This window comes from Tauraco erythrolophus, chromosome 9 (genome assembly GCF_009769465.1).
Source record: "Tauraco erythrolophus isolate bTauEry1 chromosome 9, bTauEry1.pri, whole genome shotgun sequence".
Lineage (NCBI taxonomy): Eukaryota > Metazoa > Chordata > Aves > Musophagiformes > Musophagidae > Tauraco > Tauraco erythrolophus.
In genome coordinates this window covers 1,201,764-1,227,255 of record NC_141473.1, presented here as the reverse complement: position 1 = coordinate 1,227,255, position 25,492 = coordinate 1,201,764, and the positions used below count along the sequence as shown (strand labels likewise).

Genomic DNA, 25,492 nt, shown 5'->3' with positions numbered 1-25,492 from the left:
TCTACTCAAGGACCGTGCAATTCTCGGCAAAGGAGGGCGACAGAAGTGCCCAGCACAGTTCAGCTGGTAACACCAAAGAGGTGACGGCCACGAAAACATTCTGCCTTGCACCTGGGGCTGATGTTGCAGTAAGTGCAGGAGGTGTAGGGAGCCCACCCTGCTCTGGGCAGCGGCTGGCCCCACTCCGCAGGTCCCTGCAACCACAGCGAGCCCGACAAAATCACAGATACTCATAGAATCATAGAATGGTTTGGGTTGGAAGGGACCTTAAAGATCATCTAGTTCCAACCCCCCTGCCATGGGCAGGGACACCCTCCACTACACCAGGTTGCTCAAAGCCTCATTTCTGCACTTGAATTTCTCCATATGGAAACTGTGTCGCGGGCTGTGTCACACCTCCACGTCTGCACTCTCATACAACCCCCCCGGACTCGCCTCTCCTCCAGCACGGGGAGGAACCCCACCGTGAGCATCCCTCCTCCGATACTCTGCCCCTCCAGCGACAGCCCCTGTAACGCACCGCGACACACGGAACAGATGCCTCGGGAAAATCCACTGCCAGAAACAGCTCCGGCTGGGAGACAGCCCCCCGCACCCACCCCGACTCGTGCAGCTCAATGGTTTAAAAAGGTTTATAAAAGCAGAACCGCCGCTGCGGACCTTCTCGCCGTCGCTCTCCGCGGGGCCACTCTTCCTCTCCGCGTGCAAAATCAAGGTTGGTGGGCAGGAGGATCTGCTCGGTTCTTTGCCGCTGCCTGGGAGGGGAAAGGATTTCTGTTTAACGTTCAATAAATACATCCCCAACAAGCTAAAACCAGTGAAGAAAAACCAAACCACTCCCTGTGGCTCCGACCCTCCTCCCTCAACCTCCTCCTCCTCACTCCATCCGTCACCTGCACATGGACGTGTGCCGAGGGACACACCACCTTTCAGAACACCGCCCTGTATTTCCACGGGACATATTCATACAGAGCGAGGCTTTTCCTGCACTGAGCTGTTTGCCCTGCTTTCCCTGAATCCCAAACTCTCCCCCCATGGGCCACCCCCCACACCCACCAGCCCCAGATCTCCCGGGCTCGAGGTTAACCTCGGCAGGAGCCACCGCCGAGCCCTGGACTGCCTTCCCTCGGGAAGCAGCTGTACAGCACATCCCGCTCCTTTACAAACAGCCATCTCCATCCTGACACGCCGAACACTAGAAAGCGTTCCCGCTGGCTACAAAACGTGTCTCCGTACCAGCGAGGCCACAGGGACAGCGAGGAGAGGCAGCAGGTACGAGACAGACCCAACAACCAGAAAACAGCAGTGTTCACAGCAAGGAACATTAAGAAAGACACTGGGTTTTTTTGTGGTGGGTTTTTTTTTTTTGGTCGTCTTGTCCTCTCTTGTCCAAACACGCAGTTGGGGGATTGAGCAAAGGTACCCTCCATCACCCAGCCCATCGTGCCTGCGGCAGGGAGGACACGGTGTCTATGTTCTTTGTCAGTCAACCAGTCCCCGGGAAAGCACACGCAGCCCCTCCGCTCCTCCTCCCACCTCCGGTGCTCAGGGGGAATCGAGCGGTGACAGCGATGGCTCCGGCACGGGGAACGTAGGGTTGGTGACACGCAGCCACCCAGGCGACGTGACCCAGTGTGCTCCTCCTGGGATGAAAGTCAACAACCTGATCACCGCCCGTGCCGCAGCACTGGGGTTGCTACCTTAAAGCCTGCAAAATTTTAGGCAGAGTTAAAAAACAAATCATAGAATCACAGAATGGTTTGGGTTGGAAGGGACCTCAAAGACCATCCAGTTCCAACCCCCCTGCCATGGGCAGGGACACCCTCCACTACACCAGGTTGCCCAAAGCCCCATCCAGCCTGGCCTTGAACACTGCCAGGGATGGGGCAGCCACAGCTTCTCTGGGCAACCTGTGCCAGTGCCTCACCACCCTCAGAGGGAAAAATTTCTTCCTTCTATCTGATCTAAACCTCCCCTCGTTCAGTTTGAATCCATTGCCCCGTGTCCTGTCACTCCACACCCTTGTCCAAAGCCCCTCTCCAGCTTTCCTGTAGCCCCTTTAGGTACTGGAAGGTGCTGGAAGGTCTCCCTGGATCCTTCTCTTCTCCAGGCTGAACAGCCCCAACTCTCTCAGCCTGTCTCCATAGCAGAGGTGCTCCAGCCCTCGGATCATCTTCGTGGCCTCCTCTGGACCCGCTCCAGCAGCTCCATGTCCTTCTTGTGTTGGGACCCCAGAGCTGAACGCAGCACGGCAGGGGGGTCTCAGGAGAGCAGAGCAGAGGGGCAGAATCCCCTCCCTCGCCCTGCTGCCCACGCTGCTCTGGATGCAGCCCAGGACACCGTTGTCAAAATGATGATGATGTTTCAACTCATTTTTAATGAAAAACCTTCATTTATAATAAAAACCCCACAAGCAATGTATAATCACACCCGAGCATTCCTGTGCCTGAAGAGCTGCAGCGCAGCAGTTAAATCGCCAGAAGAGGCTCAAACCACACAGAAACGGGGGCCGCAGGGACCCACCCCCCCAGCATGCCTGCGCGCACAGCTCTGCAGATTCACACGTTAAAACATCATTCAATTAATTTCAAAATTACTCAGACTACAGAATAGGCACATGTGTAACCGGTACTACACTGGGGAGAAGGCTGGAGTCAGCCATCTGACTCTGCTTCACCATGGAATGTATCACAACAATAAGAATTCAAATATATGTCATTTTTTTTCAGAAGACGACTTACTCAACTTTTATGGGTAGTGAAAAAGGAAGATTTACAAACCATACGAATTAATTTCCACGTTAAGGAGTGGCTCCCGACCATGCGCCGGGAGCCTTTGAGGGCAATGCTGCTGAGCGGCACAGCACGTCTCATGGAGCTGCTGGAGCAGGTCCAGAGGAGGCCATGAAGATGATCCGAGGGCTGGAGCACCTCTGCTATGGAGACAGGCTGAGAGAGTTGGGGCTGTTCAGCCTGGAGAAGAGAAGGCTCCAGGGAGACCTTCCAGCACCTCCCAGTGCCTAAAGGGGCTACAGGAAAGCTGGAGAGGGGCTTTGGACAAGGGAGTGGAGTGACAGGACACGGGGCAATGGCTTTAAACTGAAGGAGGGGAGATTTAGATTAGATCTAAGGAAGAAATTCTTCTCTCTGAGGGTGGTGAAGCACTGGCACAGGTTGCCCAGAGAAGCTGTGGCTGCCCCATCCCTGGCAGTGTTCAAGGCCAGGTTGGATGGGGCTTTGAGCAAACTGGTGTAGTGGAGGGTGTCCCTGCCCATGGCAGGGGGGTTGGAACTGGATGATCTTTGAGGTCCCTTCTAACCCAAACCATTCTGTGATTTCCAGCTCTAACTCTTCTGCTGTTGCCTTGAAATAGTCCCTGAAGCCACAACTCTGGAAGACCTGTTAGCTGCTGACGGAACAGCCACAAACAAACTGCTGTTGGGATTCTGTCACCCAACCACGGGGCAGGTGAACACAGAGCAGCACGCTTGGGAAACGGCACTTAATGGACCCGGGATTTTTTTTTTTTTGCTTTTAATAGGGAAATGACATCAACCCTACTTCCAGCTCTGCTTCTTCCGCTTTTTAACTATTTCTCTAATCCTAGAAAAAAACTTTTTATTATTATTAGAATTTCGATTCTTATTAGTCTTCATTATCATGTTGGTTGAAGAAGCAGCCCAGATCTTTCACTCATGCATATGTGCATGAACCCAAGCATGAGGAACGAGAACACGCATTTACCTACCTGATGTCAACTTCTGGTTCATCATTATGAGCATTAATACAAACACATAAACGTCAACTGGCAGATTCAAACAAACTGTTGCACAAGTGCAATTCGGCAGAGGAGTTTCCCACAGCTGATGCTGAAGAAATGAAAACAGGAGAGAGAACCTAAACCTCGCTCGCAGAGCGCCCGAGGCAGCCTCTCTGCTCTCCCTCCTTGGCAAAGCTCCCTGGCAGCATCTGAATGGCAAAGCTGAGGCCCCAGGGAGGGACCCGGGTGCTGCAGCTTTTGCTCAAGACGCAGCATCACCGGCACAGCGCACGCAGGTGAACTCCTGCAGCACGCGGGTCGTTGGGCATTCACACGGGAAATACGCTTCCACGGAGTTTTGGACAGCCAGTACATATAAATGAAGATGGAAATAAAAAAAACGAAAATAAAATAACAAAAAAAAAGTCCGGAAAGTCACCGTGCACACCAGGAGTCATTTCTTTTTATAGCTATAGCTGAACATCATGACCATTTTCCCGCAGTATAATGTCAAGAGGAAAATACTTGATGCTCGTGTCCCCCCGGAGCGCAGGAGCCCCCAGCCGACGTCGGGGCAGGGAGAGCCCGGATTCGGCTCTCTGTGCCGGGAAGGGATGCCCGGCTCCCACAAAGCGCGGTGGTGGACCCGTCTGCTCCGAGGGGACACCAAGCAGACCACCGTCAGGACTTCCCAGACCATCACAGACTTCTCCACACGTGCTGGGGGAGGACGGCCAGCGAGATGCGTGTCCACCCTCCTTCAGCAACTCATGCATGTCTTTGCTCAGGTTTACTCTTTTCTCATTAATTAACCATTTTTTCCCCCCCCCCTTCAACTAAAGTGCATAAAATAAACTGCAGCATGACAATTAAGCTACCATGATGTATTTCCAACATAATCATGCACCTCTTCTCGCCCCTAAACTTAGCAGCGTAATTACTAACGATGCGTTCCCGCACTTGCTGTAACGCTGCCGGAGGATGCGCTGGAGACGGGAGGATAAAGACATCTGATTAGAGAGACCTCTCTGAGGCGCCACGGCAAGCAGAGAGCCATGAATAATTCACAGGAGGAAAAGTAAAGGTGAAGTAGCAAAACTATCTTGGGTATATCACAGAGGATGATGTAGGTGTATGATCATAAACATCTCATTAAAAGCAGAATTAGAGAGGAAGGGAAGAGGGACGAGGCAAGAGGGACGAGGCAAAAGGCAAGACTGATTCACTCCAGAAGCGGCTAAAAATTTATTTTGCAAAGGTATTGAGACGCCAAATCTCCATTAATCTCAAAGAAAGTCTAAAATTTTGACTCTGAGTGTTTCAGAGAATTGGATTTACTTCAAGCGCACCCATCTAAACACTCAGCTTCCATTATCCCACCAGTACCTCTGTGGATCAGTTCTGTCTCTCCTCACAACCTTATTGCTTTTGTTTGTCGAGATCAGCCTAAAAATCATATCTGACACATTCGCATTGCCTCCTCCGTGGCTTCTGGCTCAAGCCAAGCGTGGGAATTCAGCACTGGCGACGTCAGCCGGCTCCGCTCCCCGCTCCCACAGGGGATCCCACCTCCAGCCCATCATCACTGCAGCAGGGAAATGGATCTTCTCCTGGCAAAGTCTGCTCCTGCTCCTGCTCCTGCCCCTACGCTGTATTTCACCATTTGGTTTGTGCCTATTCTCTGCCGTGACCGGTTTCTCCGTGCCCCACCAAATGCCGTGTCCTCCCTCCTTGGGAACACAGCTCCTGGAGCAGTAGCTTTTTTGCCTTCTGCAGCAATCTTTTCCCACTCACCCCTTTATTATTCTGCAGATTTGTAACAGGAACAGTAGAATAACAAGGAGAAATCCTTTGTTGGCTGTACGCCTGGTGCAGAGTTCAAGGTCTGTCGTGGTTTTTGGACTGAGGGTCGAGACAAGAACCGAAAGGGAGCACCCACCAACCATGGTCTCGGGCAAAACATGACTCAGGCTTTCTTAATAAAACAAAACAATTTATTAACAGTTACTTAACAAAAGACAAAAGGGAACGAAATCGGTTACTTGAGAGGAGAAAGAGAAAACAAGGCCCGATCTTAAAACAACACCTCCCCACCCCCTATTTTTCCTTTCGTTCCTGGCTCTGCCTTCCCCCCAGCGGCGCAGGGAGACAGGGAATGGGGAGTGCAGGTCAGTCCGTCCATGTTGTTCACTGCCGCCTCTTTCTTAAAGGAGGAGGAGTCTTTACACCATTTTTCCCTTGCTTCGGTGGATCCCCTACTCACAAAGAAAAAGTCCCCAAACTTTTCCAAAGTAAGTCCTGCCCGCAGGATTGCAATCCTCCCCATGGATCGCACCAGTTCGGGCTTTACCAGTCTCGGCCTCTTAGGGAGCTGCTGCCACTCGCGTCGGCGTGGGTCGTCCCACGGTCTCCAGATGCCTCCACGACCTCGTCGTGCATTCCATGCCCCATTATCAACAGTACCTGGTCGCGCATCCCCTGCTCCACGACCTCTCCTGGGCTCAGGCATCTCCTTCCCGACGTGGGTTTCTCCACAGGCCACGAGTGGGCCGCTGCTCCGCCGAGTACACCCTGGCTGCAGGGGGGCCGCCTGCCATCTCCACACCGATTGCAAGGGAAGCCTCAGCTCCAGTACACCTCCTCCTGCTCCATCTTGGCTGACCCGGTCGTTGTGGTTGTTTTCTCTTAGATATTAATCCTCTCTGGAGGAGCTCGGCCCGGCGGGCACCCCGGGAGTGGGGCCGCTTACCGAGTCCCCCATGCGGCTCCCCCGGCGCCATCTTGAGCACATGGCGCCGGCCCGGGCCCGAGCGGCCGCTCGGCCGGGAGCCGGGAGCGAGGGCAGCGCCCTCCTGCTCTCTCCTCGCTCCTGAGCAAAAAGCCCCTTTCCCGCCCCTTTGTCCCAACTTAAATAGGGCAATTCGCAGAGGCGCCGCCTTGGCTCAACCTCCCCCGGGGGGGATGGGACTCAGATCTGGTGGCACAGGGAGCAAATCCCCTCCCCTGCCACCAGAACACCCCCCCACACATCAAACTATCACAAGGTCAAACTCGTTTTGTTGTTGGACTTCTCCGGCACACAGCCAGCACTGCCCAATAGATGCTATTTGCCACACTCCGAAAATAGTTTCTTTGTTAAAGAGGGAAAAGGTGGAAAACCCCTACGGGCATGTTCCCTTGGACACCACGCAGGGTGGGCAGCTGCTGCTGCCTGCTCCTCAGCAGGATATTTCTGTCTGGTTTTGCATTTCCCCCTCATTGAAGTCTCTGTACCATTTCTCCAGCCCTTTCTGCATCCCTGCGAGGCTGGCCCGGGCTAAGCCGGGCTCTGCGTCAAAGACCTTCGCCGATCCCTGCCGACCTTCCTTCCTCTGCTCTTTACGTGTGATTCTTTTCAAATATCAAGTTGAAGATCTCAGCCCGGATCTGGAAGGCACTCAACGGTCTGAGCTCTGCATAACTCACGGAACGATGCAGAGCAACACGAGGGTGGCAGTTACCACTCCACCTCTCCTGTACCTACTGGGACGCCAAAAAGTCGGATTTGTAGCTGAGGCTCGACTTTTCCAGCTTCCAGTACAAAAATGAACACTTACTAGAAGCCAGGATCATAGCAAAATTTACTCCTTCTGCTCCAGAAATACAGAAACTTTATTAATTTTGTCTTCGGAGAAAGATGGATTTTGTGTTGTTATGTGCCAAGCCTGGCTGAGCACCCAACTTTCTCTTTAGGAACAAAGTCAAAGAAAGGCTTATCTGCATGGCAAAACGGAAGCATGCCTGTGATGCCATGTGAAGTCTGTACATCAGCTTAGTGCTGCCACGGTATGTACCAGCAGCCAAACACGGTGGCACACGCCTGTACACAGATGTAAGACTCATGGCTTAACGGGCTGGTGTTCCATTGTCTGTCCAAGTCCTCTCACAAACAATTACCTCAGTGCTCCTGGGCTGGAGACACTCAATGAATATATTTTTCAAGGTCCAGAGCTTTTAAGTTAAAACAAAACTACCCACAAATCTTGGAGGATGGTATCTTCTCATACCATCTTCCCACCATAAGTGTCCACCTGGCCAACGCCGGTGGTTCAGAGCAGGCTGAAGCACTTGAATTTGCCCCCCAGGCACCAGAAGGTCTCAGCACCAGGTGATGCTCGGACGCGGCCAGGAGACGGCTCCGTCCCGGCCCGCCACCGCCTGCTGAGCCGGGGACACGGTCACCCACGGGACTGCATCACGTTCCCAGCGTTTCCAACAGCCTCCTAAAGAGCACATCTGCTTTTCTGCAGCACTTCGAGGCTGATGCATGAAAACACTTTTATTACTGTCATTGGCACTTAATTATGATTCCTACTTTGATTGTTTTTCCACTGGAGATGACAGTTTGTAGCAACCTATAGAAAAAGAGTGTGATCTCCTCAAAAACATTGAAGAAAAATCCATACCATACTTGAGTGCAATGACCACTTTTCTCTTAAAGGTAGTTGGCAGCAAATCAAAGATGACAAAAGGAGGAAGAAAATGGTATTTTGTATTTTCAAGACAAAGTTGGAAACAAAAATATAATGTTCATGTTATTTACATTACTTGTATGCATATAAAAATGTAACGATCGCTCTTCCAAAACGATGGCCTCCCAACAGTCTAGCCACTTGATTCACGCAAGCTATTGACCAAATGTCATGCTGGCCTCAGCATCAGAAGTCATCTAGTCGTAAAAAGCCTTTATATGGTTAAATCCTTATTCAGCATGAGGGATAAAATCAGGAGTGTTTGCGCTTTCAAGTCTGCCAAGAAGAAGATTATGAAATATATTTGATATGAAAGAGATTAGAAACCACGACTTCAGTTTTCAACACACCGCAGATCAGCGCGACCCTTGGACGAATCTTCCTCTTTCTGTCCCTGCATTCTTTGAACAGTTCTAATATTTCCCCCATCTCACCTGCTTCTGACAAGAAAGCATGTCAACACAATTCTTGGGGACTTGAAGGAGGAGCATGCAGGTCTTCAAGCACAAGAACAGAACAGATGCTAAAACAAGTAGGTGCTTACCAAAAGCAAACCAAACCAGACAAGAAACTTTAAACTGAAGCATGTTCAAAGAGACACGTATGAAGTTTCCTCCAGTTTTAAGGTGTCTGTGTCATAACATTTTCAGCAATTTCCAGACGGAACTGGAATACTCAGCGACATAAATTCAACCAGAATTATTCCACACAGGCTCAGCAGCAGGCAGACCTGCTTCCAAGGGAACCTCCAGCTCCACTTAACGGACTGGCCTGGCACAGCTGGCCACAAAGTGTGTTATGAAACTTTTATCTGGGCCACGGGTAGAGCTGTGAGCCTGAGGTACCCATGAAGGAAACGGCTTTGTTGGACAACTGAGAGCTTTTATACCAAACACCCATGCATGAACAAACACAGTACAGATACATTTACTCCCAACTCTCCAACACCTCCACAACCGTGCTCATCCCTAGGAGTGAAGGACCAGATATAGCACGCCGGAACTGATACCTAGTCATTCCTGATGAACCCCAGGTTTTGCCACGAACCACGGCTGGAAGGCACGCTCGGGAGGAGGGCTGGCACCCCCCCATGGCTGCGTGCACCCAGGTCTGGCAGAGGAACAACCTGTCCAGCCCCATATCACAGCCTCTCACCTCCAGCACCGGAGCTCCTGACTTCATGACGAGAGGCATTTCACGTTATTAGGAAAGATGATCCCAATATCCTAGCAAAACCTGATCGCTTTTCCATCGTGATGTGCGATGCTAAATAAAGCCACGAGACCTCCTCCAGCCTTCGGGAGCAGCACTGCCCCTCCTCTCACGGCAACACACACACCTTTACACGGCGGTGAATAAACCAGTTTTATCACACAGCGCAGCACAAAGCATCCTCGGAGGCTTCGGCCAACAAGGCTTCATGGAGCAACTATCCAAAAGAGAACCTCGTTCTCACTGTAAGGCTGGGGAACATCACTGACAGGGGAAATCAAAAGCACAAGGATGTTTCAGAAACTTGTCTTTTGTATCATGAAATGTGAAGCTACTGTCAATGGCCAGACCGAGTAAACAGGATCCGAAACGCTCTGAATACACTTGTAACCAGCTAAAGCAAACGTCATAAAATTTGAGCGGGTGTTTTAAGGGTCCCCCATCTCTACGCAGTACAGAAAGCACGGTTTGGTTGGAAGGACGCGAATATACAACATCTGCTTCAGTAACATGATCAGTACATAGAAACATAAACACACCTGTTAGTGCCTGATCCATCAGGTTGGTTGCCATGAAAGTCACGGCCGGTGCAGACACAGCGGTGACCCGGGTGACTTGTGTCGGCATCAACGGACCCACATGAGCGTCCATTCTGGAGGCAGAACCTGCATTCAAACCATAAGGAAACCATTTGGGTTTTTTCCAGTAAACAAAAATGCCTTTAAAAAACTCACTTTTTTCCCAGCCATGGAATGCTGGGAAATGTTTCACAGAATGCTCTTTCGACCTCCTGCTGAACGTTTCTCCCTATAACCCATTATCATGGTAAAACAATAGGTTTTGTGTTTAGTTGAATTACTGGTCTAGTCTGGCCATGATGTCCATTGAGTCTCAGTAAATAAGCATTGGTGGGAATTTTAAATTAATAAAAACACGGCCTTCGAAATCAGAATTTGCAAGGATATATTAATGCCTTCAGAAATGATCACAGCACGATCAGTTTTCTTATTTAAATAACACACCTCCAGTTGCCACTGTTACTCATCACAAACTCTGTGTGTCCCACTCCATCCATGCGAAATTATTCTGCCGATAATTTAAACCAGCAGCTTTATCCAAGGGAATCACAGTCTGCTCAGATAATTCACAAAACAGAAAATCATTAAATTGCTCATATACGTTATTCGTGATGAAGTCGTAATCCAGGTCTGCTGCCAAAACTACGCTAATTAAACCAGGCTACTTAATCCTTGAGAATCCGTGGCTATTGCCGAATTTGAGGTCAAATCTTGAGCATTGTTTTCCCAATAACTGTACATTTAGACATAAAATCTTTTTCCAGAACCCAACAGACCCCTACGACATCACCTCATCTCAACTGCAGACTCAGGTGTCCCACCAGCAGTCTCCATATCCTGTTGGGAAGCCACCATTTCAAAACTGAACCGGCACAGGGACATATCCCAAGTTTAGGGCAGGCTCTGGGAATAACATCTTATTTCCCAAGCATGACCCAAGCTGCAGAATTTACTGCCCTTTTGTTCTACTATTCTTGTGGTGTCCAGCACTTCTCGTCCCAACTTCTCTGCATTTTGCAGCAGTGTGGATCATTTCCGAAACCGTCACTCTGTTACAAAACCTCACTCGCACGCTACAAACCTCTCCGCTGATTTTTGTTTCACTGACTCCGAGTGCCAAAGCAGATTATTAAACGTAACTCTCACCAACATAGGGACACTGGTCATTTTTTTTGAATGCAACTAGAATATGGAATCAGAGAACGGTTTGGGTTGGAAGGGACCTCAAAGATCATCCAGTTCCAGCCCCCCTGCCATGGGCAGGGACACCCTCCACTACACCAGGTTGCCCAAAGACTCATCCAGCCTGGCCTTGAACACTGCCAGGGATGGGGCAGCCACAGCTTCTCTGGGCAACCTGATCCAGTGCCTCAGCATCCTAAGAGGGAAGAATTTCTTCCTTATGTCTAATCTAAATCTCCTCTCTTTCAGTTCAAATCCATTGCCCCTTGTCCTATAATGACATCCTATCATTAAAAAGGTCACTTTTTCTTCCTCAAAACTAGAGTCTTGGCTACCATCTGGGCTGGTGGTAACACAGGAGGCATCTCTCCATCGCTCTGAGCCGTGGACCAGCAGCTGGCCCAGCCAGGCAGAGGGACCTTCCCCTCCTGCAGCCACGGCTGTACGACACATCCCACCTACAGGCACCTGAACAGGCATGACGCGTTCCAAAGGCGGGTATTTTAGCAACAATAATGATGATGATGCTAATTATGGTAACAAAGCATGTATTTTGCTGTTAGGCAGACATATATCCTATTGAATATAATCTGAATTACCTGTATAAGTAAAATAGAACATGCATCATGAAATTCACGGTGTTTTTTTCCGCTTCTCTCCCCCACCCCCCTTGTCTCCCACCCCAATGACCAGGCAACAGCAGTTGGAAGCCAGAAATTTCTGCAAGAAAATATAAATCTTACTACTTTGTAGTAGATTGTTCAAATGAAGAAGAAAGTAGAAATTGGGACTATAGAAAGCCTAAAGAAAACCCAGTTTGCAGCATTCAGAGGCTGCCTGGCAGCATGTCCATGGACACGTCCACTGTTCCTGACCTCACCCTGAGTCCCAAACCCAAAGGGTCCTGCAATGCACAAAGGTCTCTCGGGAAAACTGGAGAAGGGCTTTCCTGGTGGTCCAAAAAAACGTTAAACATCATCTTCTGCCCAACAGGATGCAAGAAGCCCACAACTGCTACTGAAACAGGGAAAGCCCATGTCTTCTACCCAGACGTGGTGACATTCTCTACAGAAACACAATTCCAACAACTGCTATTTTCTTCCTAGCCAGCATGTTTTCAAAGCTGTCATTTTAATGCACTTTCTCATATCAGCAGTTATATGTTCCTAAGCAGACTGGAATTCAGGCTATCACCAGACTTTGTGGGATTCACCCCCATAACAAGTGAAGGAGAATTTAAAACATAGTACATCATTTTTATCAAATTCCAACTTTTTAATAATATTTTACAACAGCAGAAGTAGATATAAAATAACAAATCTTCTGAAAGAAATAACATTTTCTAAGATTAGACAGTCATAGTCCTATAAAGGGTTAGAATGGCTAAAGAACCACCGACGCAAAAGTAGAGCTTTGCCAAAAAAAAAATCTTAGGAAAAAGTAGGAGGTTTATAAAGCTTTAGGAGTTGGGGCCAGAACACAAAGTTCCTTGAATGTTCAATAATGCATTAGCCTAATCCCAACTTGCCATTAGCCAGGGTATTGTACAGACGTCACCTGGTAAAGGATGATTTATTTATTTTCAATGCAAATGAAGCACCTCAGAAAACCATGATCCCCCTCCAGCAAGGAAAAAAGAAACGAGTTCCCAAATGTGCCGAGTGGAACAACTGGGAGGACAACTGTGAGTTTTCCATATGAACAAGTGGAAAAAGATGATCGGTCCCAACTCACCGGGGGGGGATCCCCCATTAATGTCCCCTTCACCTCCTCCCCTTGGGGACCTCCAGACCCTCAGGACTCACAGCAGCATATGAACATCCCATCATAACCCATCACCTCTCGCGGGAGCTGGCAGCGTTGTGCAGAGCGACGCCTGAACTCTGGGATTCGCGGAGGCAGGATCAGGCCTTGGGACAACCGAAAAGTCACCTTAGATGCGTACTTTGCAAACAAACACCACTTGCACCACACACCAGGAACGTCTCCATGTGCACATACACGTGTGCACAGCGAGAACCACGGCCCCGCAGCTACCGCACAACAGCGCGTCGCATCCCTGCGGTCCTATTTCACGGGAATCACAAGAAGCACATTTTGTATTTTTATGGGCTTCCTCCCAACCTTCAGTCTTTACCTGTACCTGAGCACAGCCCTCCAAGGGCAGGGATCAACGAGCCAGATGCCAGCCCAGCTCGTGGAAGAACATCCCAGGCTCAGCAGAGGTTCGTACAGGACAGATGATGGAGAAGACCACATGTCTCAAGGCACAGGCAAAAATATATAGACAACGAACTTTTTTAAGCCATAATGTGCATATTTACACCCAGGTATGAGGCCCCATCTGACCTGGTGAGTGAGAGCCCTCCACAGACCTGCCGTGGTCTAGAACTAAGCAAAACGGGTACCAAGAGACACTCCAAGATCATCAACATCATCATCATCAATGGAGTGGGGGGAGAGGGGAGGCAGTAACAAGACCTCTGTGACCCACAAACCGTCCCCACAAAGCAGCCCCATGCTGCTCTCCTGGTGCTCTCCTCCCTGGGACAGCAGCACGGGCTGCCTGGGGCGTGGGCAACAGGAATTGGAAGCATCTGCAGGAAAAACACCAGAAAAAGAAACTTTTTATTATATCACTTTTTTTTTTTTTTGCCATTAAGACAGCGTAAGAGAGATTCCTGCAAGACACGATCCGTAGCATGATAAAGAAATTACCCTGCAAGGTACTGTGATAGATTTCATCCACGTTTGCTTTGAAGAAAGAACGATAAATAAAGCATCACAGAAGAGGAGCAGGTCAGCGCCACGTTTGCTGTGCTCCCCACAGCACAATAACGCCACTGGAGGCACTTGGCCATCTCTAACAAGACAGTGAACCATTTTCCAGCTCAAGAAGATGTTCAGACCTCAGGCAATGACAGTTTCTTTTTTCTGCTTCTGTCCAAGCCCTTGGCAAAACTATTAACTTTGATGAGCTCCCTGGATCTAAAGGAACGCAGAGGAGCCATCCATTCCAACGCTGCAGTCTAAGGTGCCTTCAGTTATACGGAGCAATCCATGCAATGGCAGAGTCACAACAGCCCCTCCAGTTTTATGGAGAGGCCCAACAGGACACACATCAACGGACTGAAATCCTGGTTTCCATACCCTAGGAGACCGTTTCTTATGCCAGGATTTCCATCTCTAGCTTAGATGCACATTACTACACAATAAATTCCATTAATAATTTTTTATAGAACAAGAGCTGCTCGGCTTTCTTTATCTTTTCAAATTAATTTTAATGACAACATAAAGGACACTTTCATCCTATCGCTTCCAGAGTCATCAGAGACAGATTAAAATAGTGGTGAAACACTGGACTAGGCTGCCCAGAGAAGCTGGGGCTGCCCCATCCCTGGAAGTGTTCAAGGCCAGCTTGGATGGGGCTTTGGGCAACCTGGTGTAGTGGAGGGTGTCCCTGCCCATGGCAGGGGGGTTGGAACTGGATGATCTCTGAGGTCCCTTCCAACCCAAACCATTCTAGGATTCTACGTATGCCAACACGAAGGTACGGGTGTGAATTTCAGCACACGAGCCATTCTCCACACCCAAAACTGGAATAATTTTCGTTAACGTGCTTAATGACCCCCCTATAGTTCACACACACCACTCGAGCTCTGCTCATTTTGCGACCGCAGCGCACGCTGAAACGGGACCTGCCATTATATAATTTCAGCTGCTTCTTTACGTTGATTTATCATCGCATCCAGGAACAATGAAGTTATCAGTGCATCTTCTGATGCGATGGAAGCAATTATCTCACAGCTTCCACCCATACTGGAGTCAAGCATAGACAAATACATACACACATTATTTCATACATGCAGACCGAGTTCAACTGCTTACTTTAATTATATCTGATGCTCACCAAATAAGCGTGAACAATTTAAAGCAATCATAACCTTTAAGGAATAAATATTTATGCTTTCTAGTTCTTCACGCTCACAAAAAGCAGCCTTTGCGAGAGATGGATTTGGAATACAAATAAACTCTGAGAATCGAGTTTAATGTCATAACTCAATAGAAGCTTTTGGTAGGAACTGAACGGAACCTGGGCTGGAACAACACCTCAACATGAACCGTAAAGAACCCAGCACCCACTCACCCACCCTGTGTGTTTTGTGATTCAGTCTAGGCAAATTTTACTCTAAAACAATAGCGAAGAGGGGGAGGATAACAGTGATCTTTTCCATGAAGTCTCAGGTTATTGCTGGAGCCAAGGAGCCCTGACTGGCAACTCGTGCGTTTTGAGAACATCTGTCTGTCTTTAAGATTACTCCAGTGCAGACGGAACATGCACAACCTACGTCCCAAATTAAGCGACGAGGACGTTATTTTTTTGGATGTCCCAAATTTTCCACGAGGACATTACAAGGACAGAGGAGGACAAAGCCTGGAGATTCTCTTGCCAGTGATGCGCAGCACCCAGCCCCTGCCCAACACAGCTCTGGGGCCACATCGGCTTCAGCCCCCGGAGCGTGTTCTCCATCCTCCATCCCTGGAGACCGAGTCCCATGGACCTTCTGGCCAAACTGGGAATGGTCACAGCCGCACTGGCTGACCTGGGAATGGTTATAAGTGACAACCTTGTCACCCAGCACGTCGGAATTGGCATTTTTATGCTGCTGCTTAAGCACTTGAAGAAGAGAATGGGAAACTCCTCACCACACAACTGACTGACTGCAGAAGCCACCATCCCCAGGCATGCACCAGCAGTCAGATTAAATCAGATATAGTGGATTCTTCCACCTTTGTTATTTCTAGCAGACAGTATTTAAAGGCTATTTCTCTTTCACCCCATGCCATGCAGATGGATCTCTGTTGCTGCCTCCCTCCCCTACTTGCTTGTGGCCAAAACAGACCCCGGGAGAGGGAGCAGACACCTTACTGACGCTCGTGACCCGCTTGAAAGGGATAGGACGGATTTTCAGGGCAAAACTGTTCTTTACAAATGTTTACTCTGTGCCTCAGCAGACCTGTCAGCTCTCACCATTCCATTACACAGCACGTGGATGTTAACGACCCGCATTAACGGGAATCATGTTGCCCACGGGAAAACAACGTGACGTCGGTCCTGGACTGCACCACAGCTGGCTACGACAGTGGAGGTTTCCTACTCCTGCTGTTAAGCTTTAATTCTTACTTTTTCCAATTCAACCATGGCACTTCCAACGTCATCACAGAGCTGGGTTCACAGTTTGGCAAGGGTTTAAGCCTAATTTTCCTCGGTGTGATTCAAGGAGTCCCTTTGACAGCACTGCACCCAAAAGACCAGGGGCTACATAATTTATTTTAACATACTGATATTGAAAATATCCGTAGCACGGGACCTAATTCCAGTGGAGTCAGCACAAGCCTCTCTGTTGAGCTTTATGGGCACTGAATCACGCTCCCGAAACCAAAGCTTTTCTTCCTGCAACACATTTGCCTCTTTACACCATGGGACAAAAGCTCTTAATGCATTATTGAACAGCACAGTTTGTCATTCATATTTATTTTCACTAAATATATCTCAGTCCTTGTTTTTATTAATGGCTTTATAAGACTGCCTCGGGAACGGCATCCGCCGTCAAGAGCCCAACGTGCCCAGGAGACGGCAGCGGCACTGGGCACGTGGCACGCAGAGCCAACGGAGAAGACCGATAAGAAGTCCTAAAATTCAACTATATGATCAAAACACTTGCTTGGTGAGAAACCCACAGTGAAATAGGAAATTGTGTTCCCTGCAGAGATAGGGTGGAGGGACGGAGGGTCCCCCCCACGCCGGGGGCCAGGCGCTGCGGGGCGGCACTGCCCACCTGGTGCCACTCTCCGGGTGCTGGGATGCTCGCTAAGGGCTCCGGCTGCTCCCGAAATGACCAGTTGTCCCGATGCTGGGCTTTATGGCCTGAGCTGTGCCAGCTGCCATGCCATGCACCATAGATGGTGACTCCTGCCCTCGCCTACGTGGAAGCTCTGTGGCCGCAGCAAAGCAGCACCGGGGCTGCGGGGCTCCCCCCCCACCTGCTGGAACAAGAAAAACCGCTGTGCTTCTGCTGCTAAGAGATGGAGATGGCACGGAGGGGTTACTGTTACTAAAAAGCTCTCAGCAGAGCCCACTGGCGCCAACGGAATGACACCGAGAGCCTCGGAAGGAGGACAGAAATATTCGATGCTTCTTCCCACCTTAAATAGCTCAGAAACAAGACAACAAATGGAAAATACACTTTAGTCTTAGTAACTAAACTAACTAGTAACTAACGGGTCATCCCGTTGAGTCTGCAGGGCTGGGGCGGTCAGTGTTTCCCCTCTCCCATCAAAACTCTGGGCTCCCTGCTCCCGTTGTTCCCCAGCTTAATCTCTGGACCGAGGCGAAGGCCCGGGAGATGACGTGGCTCAACTGCCCAAAATGTGGCGCTGCCAGGCCACCGGCGGGGCTGAAGCCCCTACCAGCACCAGCTTCCACAGTGATGGCCATCTCCTACCAGTGCAGCTGGGCTCAGGTGTGGGAGGAGGGGAAATCTGCTTCCTTTCCTATAATATTTTCATTTATTCTAGCACTTTGTTCCGTTCCTGGAACAAATGGTTTCACTCCCCTGCTTTGTCAGAAGTTTTATTTTTGCTTGTTTGCACACACACCCATCACACTCTGCCGTGCACAAACAGCATCGCCTTTGGTTTCTAAAGACAGCAACAATTCTCAGTGCTATAAAGCCCAAGACTGTAATTTTCAAAAGTTTGCCCACGACCAAAGAGCAGGAAACCTATTAACACCGTAATTTTGTTGACTTCCAAGTGGCTGATGCAACACTGAAAATCCCACACCCAACAAGCAGCCCAGCAGGTACTTCCCCATATCCCTATTTCTAAGTCAGATGTGAGCCGCAACGACTCTTCTTTACATCCAAATTGAAATGTAATGAGAATGTCTTAACAAAGAGCATTAAATATTCAGTGATCTGGCTCTGTTCGGGAAAGGCTTTACCCCTAGTGCTTCCAGAGGGACACACGGAGCATGGCTGATGCCAGGCAGGCTTCGGGCTCAGCCCTTCTGATGTCATTTAGAGGAATTTCACTTCTGCATGGAATAAAAAAAAAAAATAATAAAATAATCAAACAAAGCCCAACTACCCAACACCAGAAAGCCTAAAGCAGGAGACAACCTCTAAATATGAAAGAAAACACTAATATTGAATTTAAACACTCAGAAGAGCCTTCCTCCCAGCAGCAGATTTAGCTGCTGTTTCCTTTTGAGGTGGGTATCCACAGAAAGCAGCGGTTTTGGGAGCACACTACTCCCAAACTTGCCATCAATTCCCTATTTCTTACTGAGAGTAATCCTGAATGGGTACAAATTCGTGGAGTGGATGAACCCAGCGCTGCAAAATCCAAGCACAAGGAGTAATTCTGGCCCTGAGCACATCTAAACCTCCCTTCTCCAAGAATTTTACTTACAATTTTCCTGGGTTCTGGGGTTTTTTTCAGACTAAAATCTATACACAGCAAATCTATGGAGCTGCTAATAATAATTTGAAGGGCTACAAGATCAAATGAAGAGAAAACATAACGAACCAAAGGAAGAACCCTTGCACACACCTGGCAAAGAGCCCCAGGCGCAGTGGGTGTGCCACGAACGGGCAGCTCCCACTGGTGGCACGGAGAGCCCTGGTTTGAGAGGTGCTCTTAATGCACACACGTGAAAAAAATTAAGTTTGAGGTAAAGAAGTTTGTTGATAAGAACATCAAGTGTAGGATGGACACGCTGCATCAGAGCAAAGATCCTTCCCGCCCAGCTCCCAGCCACAGCTAATGGCAAATGCTGCGGGAAGAGCGTAGGAATGGAGCAAGGATGGAGTCATAGACAGGGAAAAGGTGTAAGGAAAAAGCACGGAGATAGCAAACCACTCATTTACACTCCCCACATCTCTCATGATCGTACAGCCCTCTCCCATGTCCTCTCCCACCCTGCCCTTCATCCCTGTTCCAGCTGAAGGGCATAAGGTTGGTCATCTGTTCTTCTGGCGTTGCCTTGAAGATCACACAGCAGAAGGGCCATCAACAAACGGGCACCAAGACCTGTATTTAGCCATATATACCTGTACGTATGGATCTGCCGCATTCAAATATAATCAAGCTAGTTTAACACTTCCAAATTAAAGAACTGGTTTAAAGAAAAGCACTGAACTGTGAAGGAATCTCCACCGAATTCCTGGAAACTGCTGGAAGGAACAGAAGACGGAAGAGCAGAGGAGTGAAGCCATGCACTGATCAATCCCTCAGCAGCAGCTAACGAGCACATCGACACGGCAAGGCGGGCACGTGCCAGCCCCATCCCCGGCCTGGAAAACACTGCCCTTCCCATATGGACACAGCCATCACAACACGGACATGGAGACAGGGAAGAGGGAAAGGGGCCTGCGCCCACGCAGCATCTGTGTCACCTTCTGGCGATGATGGCTGACCCGTGTCACGAAACACTGCGCGCTGTCCGAGGCACCGGGTCTGGGAGGGTTTGGTGCTGGGCACTACACAGCTGGGCACAGCTGGGCACTACACAGTTCCCACAGGATCTGAGAACCACGTGTCATATCCAGTTGCCACCACCCGTAGCTCCGTAGTTTGGAGGTACCTACTGGGAATGAAAACGCGACACGCGATGCTGCAGGGAAACCGCAGCTTCCTTATAAAAATCATCCACCACATTTCACATTTAACTCATTTCTGTTGTCTCTCTAGTGTCTCCTAGGGGATTCAGACACGAATTGAGAGAAAGAAACAGGGGGAAAGTTCAAAGATCTTGAAAAAGAAGATAATAACCTACAGAACTGCGTGACTAGGACTAAGCAGGTCGGGCAAGAAGCACCAGAAGGAACCCGCTCCCCAGTATAAACCAAATCCTGCAGAGAAATGCAGCCTTTCTGCTGGCGAGGAAGGTCACAGGCAGAAGATGGTTTGGTAATCAGCAGACAGAATAAATCCGTACCTGGTCCAATTTTTTCATTACTGAAATATTTATGATGTTGGAGGACTTTGCCTGTTCCCAGCCCGTGGGCACTCACCCCAGGGAAGGGCATCCCACCAGCCGTGCCAGGACAAGGTGATGCCGACACCGGTCACCCCGCTTTGCCCGTGAGGACCCTCCCTCTGCTCGTCCTGGTCCGGCCAAACTCTTGTCAGCGACAGGGAAGATCAGTTTGTAAAAACCCCTGGAACATAAAGACGTAGTTTACTATTGAAATTAAAAATTTCAATGGCTGTGTCTAATAGCCAGTAACAGCAACACACCAATTTGGTTTTATTATCACTGTTATCATCATTTTATAACCTCAGAAGTTACTGCAGACCAGGGCCCAGGGACTGGCGTCCTCTGGAAGCAACATCCATCACGATTAGGTAATTTGGGGTGACACTGCATGTTTGTAAAGGACAAGAGAAGCCTCTTTGCTTGAACAAAGGAGGAATTGAACAGTAACAACAAAAAAATAAAAATCAATTTTTACAGACCGAGCAGACTCGTCCAGCTGCATCCAGCCCCTCAGCAATGCTTCCACCTGCTCCTCAAGGTCACACCACGCTCTTCCTCAAGGCTGTTTTCAGCTGGCCAAACCCAAGGCTGCCCAGAAGCCACCTCTGCCGAATTCCCCTTCCTTACTCTGTCTCTTTGAAAGGCCCAGATACACCCATTCAAAATATTCAGCACTTTTTCTGAATCCAATTGTCTTCCCTCTACTTCAGATTGCAAAATGTCTTGTGTTTCCTCGAGCAGCAGCTGCCCTCACCGCTCTGTAAAGGTGCTGCTGGGTGAATCCTTGCCAGAAACATCTTCAGCACAGCTGGCACCGGCACTGCCTGGCTGCTGAAAGGTTTGGCGCAGGCTGCCCTGTCCTCCTTCCACCCCAAACCCAACCCAGCAGGAAGGCAGCGCCCGGCAGAGCCAGCCCAGCCTGTCTCCTCTCCTTCCCTCCCCTCCACCCACCAGTTGGGTGCTGGAGAAAATCCCCAGCACACTGCAGCACATCGTGATGCTAAATAAGAGCGGCACGGAGACCACACGCACCCTAAAAAATACCCGAAGCTGGGGGAGGTGGAAATGGCAATCCCTGTTTATAATTTTCCCTATTCCTCTTTCCCGTTTCCCGATTTCCTTTTTGTCTGCCGAGACACAGAGGGTAACGACGGTTCCTGGTGCCCACCTGAGCACCGCTGGGCACTGCCTCCCTCGGGACGTGCTCACGGCACCTTCACTGCTCGGTTGGAAAGCAGAAACTGGAGCAAATTCGAGAAGGAGATGCAAACAGGATTACAGAGAAGGACGGGCCCTGTGTGAACGGCGCTTACACCGGGGATTTCAAAGCGCGTTTCCCGCAGAGCCCGCCAGAGCCGCCGCGGGGAATGGTGCAGGATCCGCCCTCCTCTTCCCTCCCTCCTCGCGGGATACATGGCGATCTGCAGGCACTTTGGGCTTGTTCCAGGGAATGGCACGGAGCGTGAAGTTCTACCACCACTCACCCAGAAAGGGAAGGATGCTGGTGGGGAGAAACACTCCACAAGCTGGTTGGCACAACAAGGACCTTGCTGAGCACGGGGCACAAAACTGCCTCGTGCAGCCTGTGCTTCAGCAGCAAACGTGCACAGACGGGGCATTAAAAGGGGCAGTTTCATAGAATCATAGAATGGTTTGGGTTGGAAGGGACCTCAAAGATCATCTAGTTCCAACCCCCCTGCCATGGGCAGGGACACCCTCCACTACACCAGGTTGCTCAAAGACTCATCCAACCTGGCCTTGAGCACTTCCAGGGATGGGGCATCCACAACTTCTCTGGGCAACCTGTTCCAGTACCTCACCACCCTCAATGTAAAGAATTTCTTTCTTATATCTAACCTAAATCTGCCCTCTTTAAGTTTAAATCCATTGCCCCTTGTCCTATCACTGCACACCCTTGTAAAAGGCACTCATGGCACTCCTTAGAGGAGAGAAGCCGTTCTGCAAGCACGTGCTGATGGCACCCATGGGATTGCGTCCCAGCAGATGGCACTTCGCCTTCTGCAGGGATTGGGACAACCCAGCCACCCTTGTGATCCTTTACACCGATGTCTACGCCAGTCCTTATGTAGAATAACCCCCTGGAGCACCCGCAGACCCCACAGGCGACGGGCTGGTCCATCTGCAGGGTAGGGAGGTGATGCAGCACATCCCAGGGGCACACGACTCCCAATGCCAGCCATGCCCCCCCATGCACTTTTATAGTTTCCTATCCAAATAGAAACAACACTTTAAATTTCAGCAACATCGTTGCTTTTGGCAGAATTACCGATTGCCTTGCAGTTCTTTGTCCAGGTTTCCTGTGGTTTTATCTTTGCTTGAGTTTTCCTACTTTTAAATTAAAAAAAAAAAAAGAATTATGGAAATTGCTATGGAAGATCTATTTTGCTACTGTACTGGACAGTAGCAAAAATAATATATTCGATGATCTCCTCTGCTATGAGGACAGGCTGAGAGAGTTGGGGCTGTTCAGCCTGGAGAAGAGAAGGCTCCGGGGTGATCTTATAGCAGCTTCCAGTACCTAAAGGGGCTACAGGAAAGCTGGAGAGGGACTTTTTACAAGGGTATGTAGTGATAGGACAAGGGGCAATGGCTTTAAACTGAAAGAGGGAAGATTTAGGTTAGATATAAGAAAGAAATTCTTTACATTGAGGGTGGTGAGGCACTGGCACAGGTTGCCCAGAGAAGCTGTGGATGCCCCATCCCTGGCAGTGTTCAAGGCCAGGTTGGATGAGGCTTTGGGCAACCTGGTGTAGTGGAGGGTGTCCCTGCCCATGGCAGGGGTGTTGGAACTGGATGATCTTTAAGGTCCCTTCCAACCCTAACCATTCTATGATTCTATGACCTGGGACAGAAAATAGAAGGGTGGCAAGGAGATGGAGGGGTGAAGGGTGATACCAAAATGAGCATATGCTTCTCAGAAGGAAGAGCTCTCAGCAGGTTACGGTACCGCCTGGCACAGACACACAGGACTTGAGGGCATCACAGCAAACTAGAAAAAGCATTAGCTGGCTTATGAATTTTAACACAGAATTTTTTTTTTTTTTCAGTTAAAAATGGATAGCGTAGAAGCTATTCCATTGGATTAATAAATCACCCCATAAGGAGGTCAGAAAATTAGTAGAGGACTTTCGCTCTTCAGTTAAATGAAAAATAGCAGCATGAGACACATAACTACAGATAAACATATATACACACATGGATGTACACGTATATAACTGCACAGCAGGACAACGTGGAGAACTGTCACCAGTCTCTTCTAAAGGATACGCTTATTTTTCCACCTTTGCACTGGAATTTAGTTAAAAGGTACCAAGAAATAACCAGTTAATTAATATGAAGTAAACAAATTCCTGGTTGTTAATCACAATTGTTTGACTCGGAATGGCTTTAGAAGGCAAAGGTGGCAGAAAGCTCTTCCCCAGCACCCCCCAACCCTCCCCTCGACCCAGAGGGAGGTGATGCCAGTGGCATGGTGCTACCACCAGCCGTCCTGCTGCGGTGGCTTTTACAGCCCTCCTCAAGCCTGACTTAAGCATACTTGGGTATTTTATAGCCAATTATATCCAGCTTTGAGCAGAAACCCAGCCTGAAATGCCTTGTAAAAAGCAGGCACAGAAACGGGGGTCGGAACTAGATGATCTCAAAGGTCCTTCTGTTACCCAGCTTTTGGGTATCACTTCCACCTTAAACCATTCTGTGGTTCTAGGCAACACGACAGCCACCAAGGACCGGCTGTCAACAGCACCAGCCCAAAGCCCTTCATCCCTCTCTTGATCCGAAACTCGCGGGAGGTCGGTAACGAGCGGTTAGAGATGAGCTCCATCCCGCTGGAGCTGCCCCTGCTTAACCAGCCTCCTGCACAGCAACGTTTTTCCATCAAACCTTCTGGTTTAAGGGAGATTTGCCCAAACATACCTGTGTGTTCCTCTGCAACTACGCTTGGAACCACTGGCAGCTTTTGTACCAACCTGAAAGGGTCGGTCAATGTTTCCCACGACAAGCTGGGCAGGGGGAGATGCTATAGGGGTGGGGGTGGGGAACGGAGGCGACAGGAGAAACCTCAACGGGCCGTACAAGCCCAAGCATCCATGAGAACAGAAAGCACTCTGATGTCAAAAAAAACTTCAACTGAAGTTTGTGCTTATTTAAACACCAGGAGGCATCAATCCAAAGCAAACCAGCCCTCGTTAGGTCAGGGAGTTGCTGCAGGAGGTAAGTGCCCATCTCCCCCCACGCTCCCTGCCCCGCAGGCACGGCGCGCTCAGCCATCCAGCACCAGTCGTCTCCTCCGACTGCCGCCGAGCTACCCCGCTGCCCGACAGCCTTAGTTTGTCACCCGTGTCACGTATCACCGAGCAACTAAGGGCTCTTCGGGTTCAGCTGCGAGGTCTCTGCCCGGATTTAATTCCCAGGGTTTTGTCACAGCGAGCGACGCTGCAATGATTTAGATCTGAGGAAGAGATTCTTCCCTCTGAGGGTGGTGAGGCACTGGCACAGGTTGCCCAGAGAAGCTGTGGCTGCCCCATCCCTGGCAGTGTTCAAGGCCAGGCTGGATGGGGCTTTGGGCAACCTGGTGTAGTGGAGGGTGTCCCTGCCCATGGCAGGGGGGTTGGAACTGGATGATCTTTGAGGTCCCTTCCAACCCAAACCATTCCTTGATTCTATAATGCTCCCCTGCGTGGCCCCATCGAGCTTCCCCCACCCCTCTGCTGGCGGGTCCCCATCACCAGCCATGCCAACAGCTGGTGCGTGTGGAGCCCACGGAGCAGGAGCAGCATCGCTCGGGGCACCGAACCGGCTGCGGGAACAGCACGCGGGGCACAGCTTCGGAAAGGGCCCCCAGAAAACACTTACAGCTCATTACAACCCTCCTCTGTGACAGTGCAGAGTGCCAGCCCAGCAGCGAGTCCCCCATAAACCCCACGTCGTTAGTGGCCTCACGTGTGATGAGGCGATGCGAGGGATGGGATGGCAACACCAGGGATGGGATGGAATGGCGACGTGAGGACAGGATGGCATCCAGGCAGCGCGGTCCCACCCCTGCTCAACGTTCACATGGGGAATTTTCATGATAATCTACATAAGAAACAGCTGCAATGCCTGAAGAAGGTGCTTGAGAAGATAGAGTCAGCTCTCAAAGTACAGGTACAGCAGAGAAAACAGATACCTGTTTGTTTTGAACG

At 49.8% G+C, this 25,492-nt stretch overlaps 1 protein-coding gene across 1 annotated transcript in view; it reads right to left on the bottom strand.

Moving 5' to 3' along the window:
- The window catches only part of TCERG1L (transcription elongation regulator 1 like), an 88,537-nt gene that overhangs the window by 26,131 nt on the left and 36,914 nt on the right, over window positions 1–25,492 (bottom strand). Inside the window, exons 5-6 of the mRNA XM_086616749.1 lie at window positions 10,022–10,147; window positions 661–755 (exon numbers count right to left, since the gene is read on the bottom strand). Coding sequence (XP_086472875.1) covers window positions 661–755; window positions 10,022–10,147 — 221 coding nt within the window. The remainder of the gene's footprint in view (window positions 1–660; window positions 756–10,021; window positions 10,148–25,492) is intronic.